Genomic DNA, 13693 nt, shown 5'->3' on the forward strand with positions numbered 1-13693 from the left:
CAACGGAAGAAACGTACTACGATATTCGCCAGCTCACTTATTCCACTCTATACGTATGAAGTTCACAACGAATTCAGATCAAATATTTATTTGGAGAGGGCGAAAATACAAATAAAAATGTCTACAAAGAATGAACCTTTAATAGTAACAAACCAACACATTGGAAATACACCGTGGACATGCAATGTAGATAGGTATTGCGGTTATCGCACTCCTTCCCAATCATAGTACGAGGTACCGTTAGCTTCGCTGTTCCATTCTTGTTGTAATTGATTTCGTAGAGGCGCAGGCAAACTTGACAGAGAACATTTCTTCTCATTGTAAAGACACCGCAAACGATCCGAACAAAGGCTGTATAAACGAGCAGGAACACGCGGACCAGGGAACACAACTCGAACCTGCAAAAATCAAAATATAGTAGGTTAGAAAAAGGCATAATTAAAAGCAGTGTACCACGAATCTGACTCAGCGAGGAAAACCTGGACAAGCTAGAGATGAGATTGTAGATTGCGGGATCTAGAGTGGTTCCGCTCATTTCTCCCTAATCGTTGTTGCGTCAAAGACTCCATTTTTTTTCACGATTTCAGTTGCAACGCGCCACAACTGTGCACTCGCTGGATCCAGCTGCTCAGCGGTCGAAAGCCAGTGGGTCTTCTTGACTGCCCATTCAAGTGAAACCAATGAATAGGTTGTTGAGGGGACCAGAACGTACACATAGAGGACGTTCTAACGTTCGTCGTAGGAACTGAAGCGGTTCCCATGCCTTCTTTTAGAACGATTAGCGAGAAATGAGTAAGACTACCCCAGATCCCGCAATCTACAATCCCCTATCTGGCTTTCCCCGCAGATTCCCTCACTACGTCAGATTCGTGGTATGCTGTCTTTAATGCATTAAAAGCAGAACAAAATACATGTACTGAGAAGGACAGTTTCATTTTAAATATTAGTCGTTTTAGAAATGCATGCACCACCATTGGATGAGAGTGTGAAAGTCACGAAGAAAATTACTGCTCTTGTCTCCTTATTTGCAGTAGAAACTAAAAAGACCGGGTTTTTTGGTTTTAGCACACTACTTAGACATTTACCGCACTACTCCATCAATCTCTTATATTTCCAAAGTATCCATTACCGTTAGAAAAAGTTTTCATGAAGTGGATAGTTTAAGAAGATTCATATGACACCTTTTAAGACCAAATCGACGCACCTCCTTCGTACTTCCAAACACGTCAACAATTGCGAAAAAGGGTTGATCAGAAGGAATGGAGCCGAAATTTGGACAGATATCAAAGCCATTCAGAACAACATGAATTCTGAAAACAAATAAGATGACGGTACACGATAGTTAACATACAGGTACTGCTAATAAGAGAAGACTAAAAATAATATGTATTTAGACCTGAATCCTAAAAACATTCTCTCCTTTAAATTTTTACCAATAGGCATCCAAACAGGAAATCTGCGTAAACTAAACATCTAACCTTGAATCTGCTTGTGCGAACCACGTGTTTGTTAGGGGGCCGAAGTTTGACAACCCATATTTTGAATGACAACTCCGAATACGGGCAAAAACGACAAAGTTGATACAGCAGGAATCAAATAGGCTAAACTGTGCAGTTGCAGAATACGATAACTTTGGTAGCGTGCGAAAAACATCTTTTGTAAAGGCTGTAAGCACAGTGGTAATGTGTGCAATGGCAACGCTTGCTGTACTGCGTGTTCGGAAAATAGAAAGGGAGACCCTTTCTTTGATTCAGAAGCAGAATGAAACTGCATCTCGAAAGATTTTTTCTTTCGTTTTTTTTTTTTTTGCGGCGAGTTTCGGCAACTACAGTTACTGTCCTGTCTATAAATGTATTGGGGCAAACACGAGCAACTAGAGGCGATTAGAAACAAAATACTATTTGAGAATGTAGCCGTTAATTCTCTCATACAATGCTGAAAGAATGCAGGTGCCAACGCCAACATCCCGACACTGTAGGTAGTAATTGCAAGTTAAGATCAAGCGAAATGACTCCCTTCTGCGAGAAAAAAGAACGAACGTTCACCAAATAGTCTGAAATCTCGGAAACGAGTTCTGTCTACGAATTGAAATGTTAAGGTATTGATATAGACTCTTCGTATAGCATTATGAAAGCATACATCTCCATGAATGACTGTTTGATGGGTGTAGGCCCTCAGCGTAAACACGTGCACTGCAGTTCCCGCTACGCAGTTGCTGGAACTCTTAAGTGCGAAATATTTCATGTGTTTGCAACGATTCATAGAAACTTTGTCGTCGTTCCATTTTGTTTTGGAATGTCTTACTACTTTCAAGCACATAGTCATGACAAGAAAGAAACTGCTACATTTAACGCACCCAAGATCATTTCCGTTGTTCAATTCTGTTCTGTAAGATTTTCTGACCAAAGAGGCACTATTTGCATGAAATTGAAAACACACACACACACACACAAACACACACACACACACACACACACACACACACACACACACACACACACACACACCCCCCCACCCACACACACACACACACACACACACACCCACCAAAAAACACAAAAAAAAAAACCAACCCCCCCCAACCAACAAAAAAAAAAACCACCCCCCCCCCCCACCAAACAAAAAACCCAACCCACCCCAACCCAAAAAAACAAAAACCAAACCACCACCCCCCCCACCCACACCAACCCCCCCCCAAAACCAAAACCCAACCAAAACCCCCCCCAACCCCACCCCCCACACACACACACACACACAGTTTTCAACGATCACAAATTTTCTCTAGTCCTTGATTTTTGTTTGTATTGTAGGAAAAGAAGCATCATGTGGATCTTTCATTTTGTATTTTCTTTTTTTTTTCATGTGTCCAAGTTTTCAAATGTGCCGAGTAAAACAGAGAACTTCCAAAACAACAGTGCAAAGCAACAAGTTATAGTAAAATAGAAACACTTCCGCATATATTTATAACAAGATTCTAGAAAGCAGTCAAATAGTAAGTGGTCAGCGACGACGATCAGCGAAGAACAGTGCTCAGTAAATCATCTGAGCAGGTAATCACATGGCTCGAAGGCATAATTTTATGTCATAACCAAAGCGCTCAGAATTTCCAGCAGTAAGGAATAGCTTACCGCTAACCGAACAATACATAGAGAATACATCAGGAAAGCGAAAAGAAGAAAAATTTTAGGGGAGCGAATGAGCGAATTGGCAAAAGAAAGAGGTTCAACGACGTCCACAATCGATCTGCTAGTGCGGAATATGTTCAATTTTTTCATGATTCAATTGTCTTTTACTTACATAAAACTTCTCAGGATTTATCTCAACCGACTTGTACAATTTCCTTTCGTATCTCACATGCTCACGAAACGAAATTGAATCAACTAAATTGAATTTCATCTCAGACACAAATAAGTTACCTCGGTGTCCCAGCGTTCCTTTCGTAGTACACACCTATCAGTGATCCCTTCTCTGTAGGAAGTGATCGAGCAGTTAATGAGTTTCGAAACGGGACGATGACTGGCGACACAGAGAAAAGCCAGGAGTTCGAGTCGAGATTTCTATAAGAAAATCCGAACTCAAACTGTTCGATTTCCAAATACTCCTAATTCACAAGTGTAAGAAAAAATACCTGACTGAGGGTCTTGTTTCGGGATTAATTGTGGTTAAGCCAATCCTTAAATGACCTGACCAGCCTCCTTCCACTCCCTCTATAGAAATGAAGAAGCACTCTCCTTCCGAAAGGGCACGCTCCGAGAACACTATACCCTTAAATGCAATTGCAATAGGTTACTGTAATACAACACTCAGTGAAAGTATTCTCTAAAACATTTCTGTTTTTACAACTGACATATTAGTACTTCACTATAAAATAATGGTGTTTCGCCTTCACTCGCTCCGAATAAAAATGAAAACACTTTAACTTTAAGATGAAGGACGAGTTTTTACATCAATAAGTTCGAACGCTAGGAAAATTCCATCTGTAAAACACATATTCGAAAAAGTGATGTTTGATCTACGCTGTGAATGATATAAAATAAGCTTTCTAAGTAATATAAAAGGGAAATATAGTATGCGCTAGGAAATGCTCCTGTTGTTTACACATACAAAGTGGTTCGTACTGCCATCAGAACTGCACCGAACATAATGTCGGTTCATCGTTTACAGAAATAGGCAGTGTAATTTTATTTATGCGTTAGTAGAGAATAAAACAATTGCTTGTGCAAAGTCAAGAAAATCGTCGCAATGAACGCAATCAGATCTCTACCAACTCTTCATGATGGTGTTCATAAAAAAGCAATGACACCATTTCAGAGTTGGTCCACTTACGGTGAATCACCAACTGCTCCAAAATTACAAATATCCATGCTTTTGTGTAACCATCTGTAGTTGAATTGGTGAACTCGTGAATATTTGAAGTACTCAGCCCAAGTAGCAGACAAGCCAGTTGCGTAAAAAGGTCGATGAATTCAAATCGAACACGCTATTCAGGTGCCTCAAAATTTGATCGAGCTGATTCACTTACAAGATCAGCGATGATTATTTAACCTCCGCGTCACTATTCATAATTGAGTTCCCACTGCGTTACCCTGATGGTGCGACTCGAGATGCAGGGTGAAATGATATAGTTAGTATCTCTACCCTTCAAACTCAATTATTAATATACAGATCGGATATAGTCCCCACTGGGTAGTATCAGCAATGTGAAAAAAGGAAAAGAAAAACTAGTCACAGCTCTATGGAAAGATACAAACCTTCTCAAAGCTAACTCGCCGCAAAGCGCGTCTTCTGTGTTCCAAAAGCTCGATGTTTTCACCATGGAATGGATGAAAAAGGATGGGAGCGCCAAGAAAGCCATCTGATTCCCAAGACGTAGATGGTTCCATCCCCAACAAAACTAAAATGGAATATAAAACCTTAAAAAAAGACATTTCAAAGAGAAACAAGTATGATGAGTTGTGCACGGCGGAAATCATTGTACATCCCGAACAAATACTAAGCGGAACAGCGGATAAAAAAAGGTCAGCATCTTTCAAATACAGCTTTAGAAGTGTGAAAATTCATCTTAAAGGATGAACAATGCAGTTGAGATTGATTTTAAAAAATAAAGTGCGAGTCTCTAATGAAGACGAAATCGTCTTGAAAAATGATCCAGAAGAAGCGACGAGTACGTAAGTGTGTTGCAAGCTATCCAGAAAAAGATGATTAAGAACGAAGAAGGGATTATAATTCATTCATATCGAGGAGGATCTTCACTAGCACCACCCCATCCTTGCAGAGTGAAGCTGGGGATGACCCCACATTGAACACAACCGCTTGCTCCACCGCGCCGCTTAGAGCACAACCGCCTCCGCAACGAGACCTATAGTAGGGTCAAGACGGCATGTATGCAATTGCGTACGCAGCTTCTCTCGAGGCTTCTCCGATGAAGCGTGGCGGCTAGGGGCCTGGTGAAACCCTTGTTGCCACCATCCATCGCTGCAGTTTGCAGCGGATCCAACTGCTGCTTCCACCCCGCCGTTCCGAGCGCGTACGCAAATGCACCGCAAATACACTCGTGATTCGTGTCATTTTGACCCGACTATAGCTTCAGGTAGTTTCGACCCCAATGTCAGTGATGCGACCTGACTGATAGGGATACCGTAGAATAAGCCCCTTGGAGTTTCTTTTTCTTCTTCTTTTCTGACAATTTCTTCTTTTCCTTTCGGCTAACTGGTGGGTGCTGTCTGGCCAAAGCGAGCTAAAGCCTGTTGCAAGTGCGTGAGTGGGGACGGTTGAAGTGTCGCGGAAAGACTTCTATTTACCTCCCGTCGCTTACGCCATTCCAATAAGCTTCAGGTTTTTTTGATCAAACTGCAGTATTCCTTGGTTTGCTGGCGGAGCGACCTACTATTTTGATCTAAAGGAGTTATATTTCAACGCTACCTCTTCGTATAGTTGTGAATGAATATAGATGTTGCTACGATTACGCCTATGAAGTGCTTCTATTCGTGTGCAGCTACACGGAAAAATGGAGCAAAGTCAAACTTCCCTAAATTTTAATTGTTGGAAACATCTTAGCAGTAAAACAGTGGATTACTTTAACTAAATTGGATTTTGTCACCGCTGCAGCTAATCCTGCATCGAGAGCTACGCGAGAAAAGGGGTAAAATGTAGTTGAGGAGGGGGAGGAACCCAGTGGCGGTAAATAATTAAATCAGGCAGGGCCTAAGGTCTAAACATTAGTCTCAGAGAATCTATGACATGTAACGTGAAGTTATTAAGAGAAAAAAGTAATCTATGACATGTAAGGTGAAGTTATTAAGAGAAAAAAGTAAGTTAGAGCGTCGACTTATTAGAACGCCACAAAGTGCCTTCCCCCTCCCCCCGCCAACTACATTCTTCCCAAGAACGAAAAACTATCGAAGAATAAGAAAGAAACTCTGAAGAACCGATCAGCACTACCTCCCAATCGATCACATTGTTCCATCTCATGGGGACCCACAAAGAAGCGTTGCACGGCGAAAATGTTAGGTGTCGGCCGAATGTGACTGTATGACATGTATATACAGTGCTCGGGATTATACAATGAAGTGAACGCGATACTTCTCCAGTTAGAGCAGGGGAAACAGGAAGGCATGAACATCAAGCCAAAAGATAAGTCACGCGTCTCGGCAAACGCGTGCCGACTGTATCCACTGAAGTTTTTTTTTCTAAATAGAAAATTTTAAGACTATGAAACATTAACAAACCAACCCAAGAACTGATCACTCAAAATCAGGAGTACCACTGATCAAAGGGCCCAAAACTCAACTCTACTGACGTGGAGAAAAACCAAACGTCTCTAAAATTGTCTTCGATATCAAAGTCAAAATTTGGGCCAGTTTTCAACTGCGTGTAAAACTCTAAATTGACGAGCGCATAGAGTAGTTCGGAAACAAATCTGTGATGCAATCAACCCATCATTCGAACTATAGCGAGGAACAATTCGTTGCCGTTTTTTCCAAAATTGTAAACAAAACGAAAATTTTGGCTAAACACTGTGTGCCATTTAAGAGAAGATTAAGAAGATAATACTACATTGATTTCTTCAACTATTGATTCTCCTTAGCTCAGATCTTTAAAATGGAGCGACAAGTGGATAAAGCGGAGCGTTTCCGACAGATGCTTCTCGCATTTAGGAGCAGAGTATTTAGAAAATTGACGTAGTATGGAAATCTCGCAGAAAATGTAAAGTTGGGATTGTAGATTACGGAAACGAGTGTGAAAACATCCTGCGCTAAAAAACAGCGTGAAAGACGGGGTTCTTTCCTACGGAATCAGTTGCAACGCGCCATCCCTGAGCACGCCTCGCATCCACGAGCAAGCGGTAGAGGTCTCCTCACCAAATTATTTAAGTAAAACCAACGAGTAGGGGGCTGGAGCGTGCATAAGGGGCACGTAGTAACGTTCCTCGTAAGAACTCAGGCGGTTCCCATGCCGTTTTTTACGGTTAGGAGAAAGTGACCACGCTCGTTTCCGTGATTTACATTTCGAACTCAACGATTCTCTGGAGTTTCCGTACCTCATGAATTTCGCGAAACTCTTTGAAGGCAGCACATCACGATCTGTTCTTCAAGTAAAAATCCCAATTTCTGACGCGTGAAAACAATCAGTGAATCGTTAAACTTTGCAACCATGCGACATTTTTTCGATACGTACCATACCATCTTTAGATGCAAAAAATTGTGACGAAAATCCTGTGTCTAGTCCTCGCGACACATCATCCTAAAGACAGATGAAAAAAAAAACATAATATCGATATCGATAAAGTCAGAAAATAGAAAACATCTTTTAGTATAGAGCGGAAAGTTCCTTACAAAATGGAGCATAACCTCCTGCCAATACTTTTCAGAAAAAAGAAGTGGTTACCCCAAAATCCGATTAAAAATCCAATTATATTGTGTGTGAGTTCTGAAACTACGATCACAGGTCCTTAGCAAAACTAGGTGATGCGAGAATCAAATGTTTGTATTTTAGCATGCTCCATGCACTATGCACAATGCCCAGGCAACCCGTAATCATCCAGAACTGAAAATAAGAGATACGGAGGTAGGGAATATATTTGGATTACACCAAAAGACTTTAAAAAAAGGAAACAGAACAATACAAATAGCCTTATTCAACAATTCCAAGAAAAGGAGCGTAACACAAAAAAAAAACAGCACCGCTTAATCATAACTAGAACTACAAAATAAAACTTGTAGATTGAAGTATTTAGAGGTATCGAAGCGTTGGATGCTATATCTGGGAACTGCACACACCATCGAAGTATACCTTTTTCCAAGAACTCCAATAACAGGCAATGGTATTGAGTGAAGAGAGAGTTATCGCCGCGCTCCGGATCGCGTTGCGTGATCCACGATGAGGTGGAGCACCTCTATCACTTCTCTTAGCGCACATTGAATAAACACATACAGGTCGTATGTCGAGAGGTACGAAATGAGAAGTATATCTAACTCTACTAGCGAGAAAATATATTGATTTGTCTGGACTCGAATACGTACTTCCCCAACTTTCAAGGCTCCAGGGTTGCCCGCCCACTGGAACGTCTGTTTTCATTGCGGACCTCCATATCTCTTGCAATTTGCAATAAATGAACTATCAACGGGTTTCTTTGTCGTTCATCTAGAAACTTGTCAGAAATGAGACTGGTTATGGCCGAAACAGATGCCAAATTTACAACATATAGTTGGGTCAAAACGACATGAAGCACGGGCAGTTGCACAGGTGGCTGCGCTCGAAGCAGGGTGGAGCGTAGCGGTTACGATCGTGTAAGGATTACCGCTACAGCCACCCATCTCTCCAGTTTGCCATAGTCCCACTTCGATTCCAACCGCTGTCCCCACCGCAGTAAATGAACTATCAACGGATTTCTTTGTCGTTCAGCTAGAACGCAGCTGCTTACTCAACTCTGCCGTGCTTCATGTTGTTTTGACCCAACTATAATTTACTTCCTCACGCCTTATTTTAAAAGCCGAACCACTAATTGTTTAACCAATAAATCTCCACGGGCCAGCTACGATCCACAAAATTTAGTTCACACTCCGGTAGGAAACCTACCATTACCGCACTGCGTCTCACTGCACTCCCTAGCACTGCAATTGATGTTTATGTGGAAGGACCCCCGCCGCACTGCTTCGGTCCGAAACTGCTAGTTAGCTGGTTTCTGAGCGCACTGTTGTGAACGCTGCATCGCATGCATCAAGCACAGACCCGTGCGAGCGGCGCCGCCCGCGCGGCTGTGAACTCTGCGGGCAGCCTTGCACGCATGTGTGTGGTCTTGAAAGCAGTAAGAGTAGAACAAATCTAACGGCGTCCAATTGGTGGGCCCACCGTAGCGTCAAAAGTAGAGTGGTGCCGTGTTACAACTCCAAGTGAATACTCCCCGCGTGTCGACTCCTCTGCAAGTTTTTCTTGTTTTCCCTAGGTAGGTAACATCCTTTCTCCAGATATCGAAGACAAACAGCTGCTCAAATAGTAGCTAAAAGTTCATGCGATCTGGAGTGGAACCGATATCGAAGGAGTATAAATGTAAAACCAAGTTCTCTTATTACTCTCCAAATGTAGCACTGACGCATTTATTAAGAAGGCCTTTATTTTATTTCAGCAACGTTTCATAAATGCTTAAAAAAGGGATGAGGCGTCGTTAGAAAAAAAATTAGCTAAGTTTTACAGAAATGTTACTACTTTTAATTCTTATTTATTATTTAAGGCGGGCGGAGAGAGCACCACGAGAAGTCTGATGACTAGCGTTCATAAGTACATTTGTTTGAAAAACAGTGTTTCCAGCGAGAGATTTCGGCGAAGCCAGCAGCTCGCCCTGGTGTTATAATAAGTAAGGAGCCAAAGGATACGAAATGAGCAGACTAATTGATCTGATTGCAAGTTTAAACCATGCAGGTGAACCAGAGCATTGAACATTGAAGAACATCAGAGATTCGGCTTTTGACAAGGCTTTCCAAGCGGAGAAGTAGTTCGCGTTGTCCAAGTTGTCCTCCTGACAAAACAATCAAAAAGTGATCTACTGCCTCATGTAAATTACGAGTAGCGACGATGGGAGCTGAAGAGGTCGCAAAACTCCTTCGTGCGGGAAAAAAACCTACTTACCCACGCACGGATTATGTTCCCCACACATTCGGATCTGCCGTTTCGGATTTCGAAACTACGACGCTCAGTAAGAGGCGATCAAAACACTGATCGCATAGCATATCTTGGGCTAGGGGAGGCGAACATAATAATGTTATCGGAAAAGCTTCAGGCTTTGCCATCGACAGCCATCGACGCCGACCTAAATGTTCATCTCGAATTTGCAACAAATTCCCTGTTATTGGTTTCTAGAGGATCAGAGGGAGGATTAACCTACAGAAGCTTCTCTGCGAATGAATGTACCATTCGTTTAGAGGAGTTTTGTACAAAATCTGCAGGGGGATCTTTCTCATACGCTTATACATAGCACTTGTTTCGAGCTTTAACTATGTTGAGAGTTATGAACGTTAGTCGATGTTGCAGTCTTGTGTAATCACGGAGTGGTCCCCACTGGTTGTGTTTTCAAGTAAATGTAGCGCCGAGAGGAAACAGGTATGTGCGTCCGAACAGTTCTCTGATTGTTTTCACAGTATCTCCGAGGAAGATTTCGGGAACCTTCTTTGAAAGGATGTGGTCCGTAAATCAACTCAATTGCCACAATCGGCATCGAGCTTCGAAACAGTGAAATGGGCCTTTCCAGTATCGTAGAGAATGGACCCATTCGGATAAATAACGTCTTCATATCGGTTCTATCAACAAACGTGCAGCCACTGTCTAGATCGTAGATGAACTCCGGAATTGGCGTCAAGAGCGAATTGGTGACGAACTCGTTAGTGGTCTCAGGGGCGCCGATGGACATGGTAGCTACAGTGGGGAGCATTCGCCCCGTGCGTCACATGACAGTTTCGAGAGTCTCTTGTTGCTGCCAAATCTGCGCATCCAGAATCGAGCGAAGCATTTCTGCATCCATGGTTGTCGCCTGACAAGTGGTCTCTTCAATCATGATTGCTAGTTGTAGTCGGGCGTAGATATAAGCAGTATTTGCCCATGAACGAGAAAACAGTTCATTTGTATACAACTCTTATCGACTCCTAAAGCGTTATATAAGATCGAGATTTTGTAGAACGTTTTGAGAGCCTTTGACGGGTTACCAAGGTTTGAACGACTACTTTATAACTGCCAGTATGGCGAATACCTGCCATCCCTCCACAACAACACTGCCATTTCAACTTTTGACTATGAGAGAACCTTCGGCTAATATTATGCTAAGAACTAATAACCATAAGAACTAATATGATGCTGTTAGCGTTGATCAACTGGTCAAACCCAGAAACATCATAAGCCAACTGTTATCATCTGTGCACTACTATTGTCAGTTATTTCACTAGCTCTTCAAGCAGCAAATTGAAAGTGGGTGACGGCAGAAAGACACTGTTCTGAAACAAACACACCACATTTCTCCAACAACAGAAAAAAAATTCACCTGCAGTTATAGTCCGGTGGAAGTATATAAGGAGCAGAGAACGTGTATAACTTTGATCAATCTCTTTCGGATGCTTATACGCGTTCGACTTCATTTCAAAATTGTTTGAGGTCCAGGCGATGTGCCGAGTCGGTGTTTTTTTTCATTCTCTTGAACAGGTCTGGTACCAATTTATCAACCCTGGAAGGATGAAAGGTTCTGTTTTCTCAAGGCCGGTTTCGAACCATCGACCGTAGAGTTGCAGCTGAATCTATTACCAACTGCGTTGTACCAAAGTGAATCCCTATGGTCCGTCGAAAAATATAGTGGTACCGTTTACAATGCTTCTACTTCAGAACTCACCCATTCGACTCAACACTTCTTTTAGCGCTCTGCTAACCAGTGGAGACTTAGGAAAACGACGTGGCGTGTCACGTGCCCTAGAAATCTAGGAACAAGTGCCAAATTTGAGGTGTTGCTTGCTATCCTTGCACTTGCACTTGCAAACGGCTATATCGAATCCGAACAGATGCAATTTCTTCCTGGAGAAACTGCCGTCGAGATGGGTTGGTTTGATCGCAACATGGAAGGACCAGCTAGAAGTCACCTGGATACGACTCAATGATCAACGTCATAACTTCCGAAGCCTATGAACTTTTCAGATCCCCACTACCAGAGGATGAAACAAATGGAAACGATTATGCGGTCCACATGAGCAGTGAAAACGGCCACTTCACGTATCTGAGGAATTACATGTCTACAAATCTATATATTTTACTTCATATACAGTCACCGCTTAACACATGTTGTCGCTTCGACACACTACCTCTTCGACGGAGACGTGCACTGGTACCTTGTCTGTGCGTCGGGACGTCGACAAATAGGACGAAGAGGCTCATAGGCATCGCAGTGCTCTTTTACATAAATAGATAGTTTTGTTTCGTGTGATTGTACATGTATAGGATTACTCCGTAAGCCGGCGGTGGCAAAATCCGTTTTTGAACCGAGTTTTCTTAGAAATTCAGAAATTGAGGTACAAGTACCATAATTAGATTTGGGCACAACTATGGGACGACGTACAACCGTTTCTTGTCGTTCAGTGTGCTGTTTACTTCAATACAATTCTTCCTCCGCACTACATGACCTTGAGGTTTGTTTCATTGTTACATCCAATTTGTTTATAGTGAGAAGTTACTTCAGACAACTTTCGGCGGGCCGTGAAACTTTCTTGGAATGTTGGCGGATCCCCTTATGTAATCGCGTAGCCGTTCTCATATTTGTATTTTTCGATTTGATGGTGGTTTACGATGTACAATTCATATACAGTTCTGTTTTTTCCTTTTCCTTTCACCTCTTATGTGGAACCTCCCCGATATATGTTTTCAAACTATGTGGAACCAAAGGTTTCGATTCGAGAAGTGATGTAAGAAGTATTAGAGACGCAGTGGTGGACTATGCCTGGCTCCGATGACAACATTTTCTCGCTACTTCCACATATGAGCGCAGAACACCTTCGAATTGTCTTTTATGCCTCATGAGCACATTTGAGATGAAATTAAAGAAGAAAAAAAAAAGAAGATGGAAAGTTTGACCCACCTAGGACGGTTTCCAACCATCGAACTTGCAGCAACAGGCGAACCTCTTACCAAGTCGCCACACACGCTAATGGAGGAGCGATTTTGATAAAACCATTAATTCTTTATTTTACAACACTAGCAAACTATTCATTTGGTGCGTCGCGCCATGCAATAGAGAATGGGGGAGCTGCATGCGCAAGCGCTCTGCAACAAGCGAAGGGAAGGAGATGTTCGTGCACCTTTTGCTGCGCTTGAGCTTTCCGCATCGTTCTGCGACTCGCGCAACATGCTAGAGTCGGGCCGCCAAAAGCGACCTGATGTGTGGCGCAGTCGCGTAAGCGGCTGTGCTGGTAGAGTCGCTGTGGAGCCAGCGGTTACGACGAAGCTGAGGCCGTTGGTAACTCCGCCTGGTCTAGAGAGCTAGCGATGGCCTCATCTCGATGGCGAACGCTTATCTACCGCTCTGTTTCGAGCGCGGCTGCTTACACAACTACACCAGGCTTCAAGTCGTCTTGACTCAGATATACTCTACACCTACCGATGCTTTGGCTCTCGCTTTGCACAGTTGATGGTGACCAAAATCGTAGAGCTGCAGCTGCGGTCCGGCTAT

General features: G+C 42.7%; 3 protein-coding genes across 4 annotated transcripts; 2 read left to right on the forward strand and 1 right to left on the reverse strand.

Annotated features, from left to right (window-relative positions):
- Nucleotides 1-203: 203 nt before the first annotated feature.
- Nucleotides 204-6616, reverse strand: RB195_006667 (uncharacterized protein; the record flags this gene model as incomplete). 2 transcript variants are annotated; one of them, XM_013441879.2, is made up of 6 exons in its annotated part: nt 204-398; nt 1205-1310; nt 3417-3557; nt 3629-3765; nt 4752-4894; nt 6442-6616. In XM_013441879.2, 6 exons carry the CDS (start codon nt 6614-6616, stop codon nt 204-206), a joined length of 897 nt encoding a protein of 298 aa, XP_013297333.2. The 2 variants fall into 2 exon arrangements, with proteins under 2 accessions (XP_013297333.2, XP_064036800.1); XM_064179879.1 differs by having other exon boundaries at nt 6442-6466.
- A 1222-nt stretch (nt 6617-7838) lies between these two features.
- Nucleotides 7839-12131, forward strand: RB195_006668 (uncharacterized protein; the record flags this gene model as incomplete). The annotated part of the gene is made up of 3 exons (XM_064179880.1): nt 7839-7922; nt 7996-8067; nt 11895-12131. 3 exons carry the CDS (start codon nt 7839-7841, stop codon nt 12129-12131), a joined length of 393 nt encoding a protein of 130 aa, XP_064036801.1.
- Nucleotides 12132-13261: 1130 nt separating this feature from the next.
- RB195_006669 (uncharacterized protein) lies at nt 13262-13507 on the forward strand (the record flags this gene model as incomplete). Its single annotated transcript, XM_064179881.1, has 1 exon — nt 13262-13507. One exon carries the CDS (start codon nt 13262-13264, stop codon nt 13505-13507), a length of 246 nt encoding a protein of 81 aa, XP_064036802.1.
- Nucleotides 13508-13693: the final 186 nt, after the last annotated feature.

This window comes from Necator americanus, chromosome I (assembly GCF_031761385.1).
Source record: "Necator americanus strain Aroian chromosome I, whole genome shotgun sequence".
Classification (NCBI taxonomy): Eukaryota; Metazoa; Nematoda; class Chromadorea; order Rhabditida; family Ancylostomatidae; genus Necator; species Necator americanus.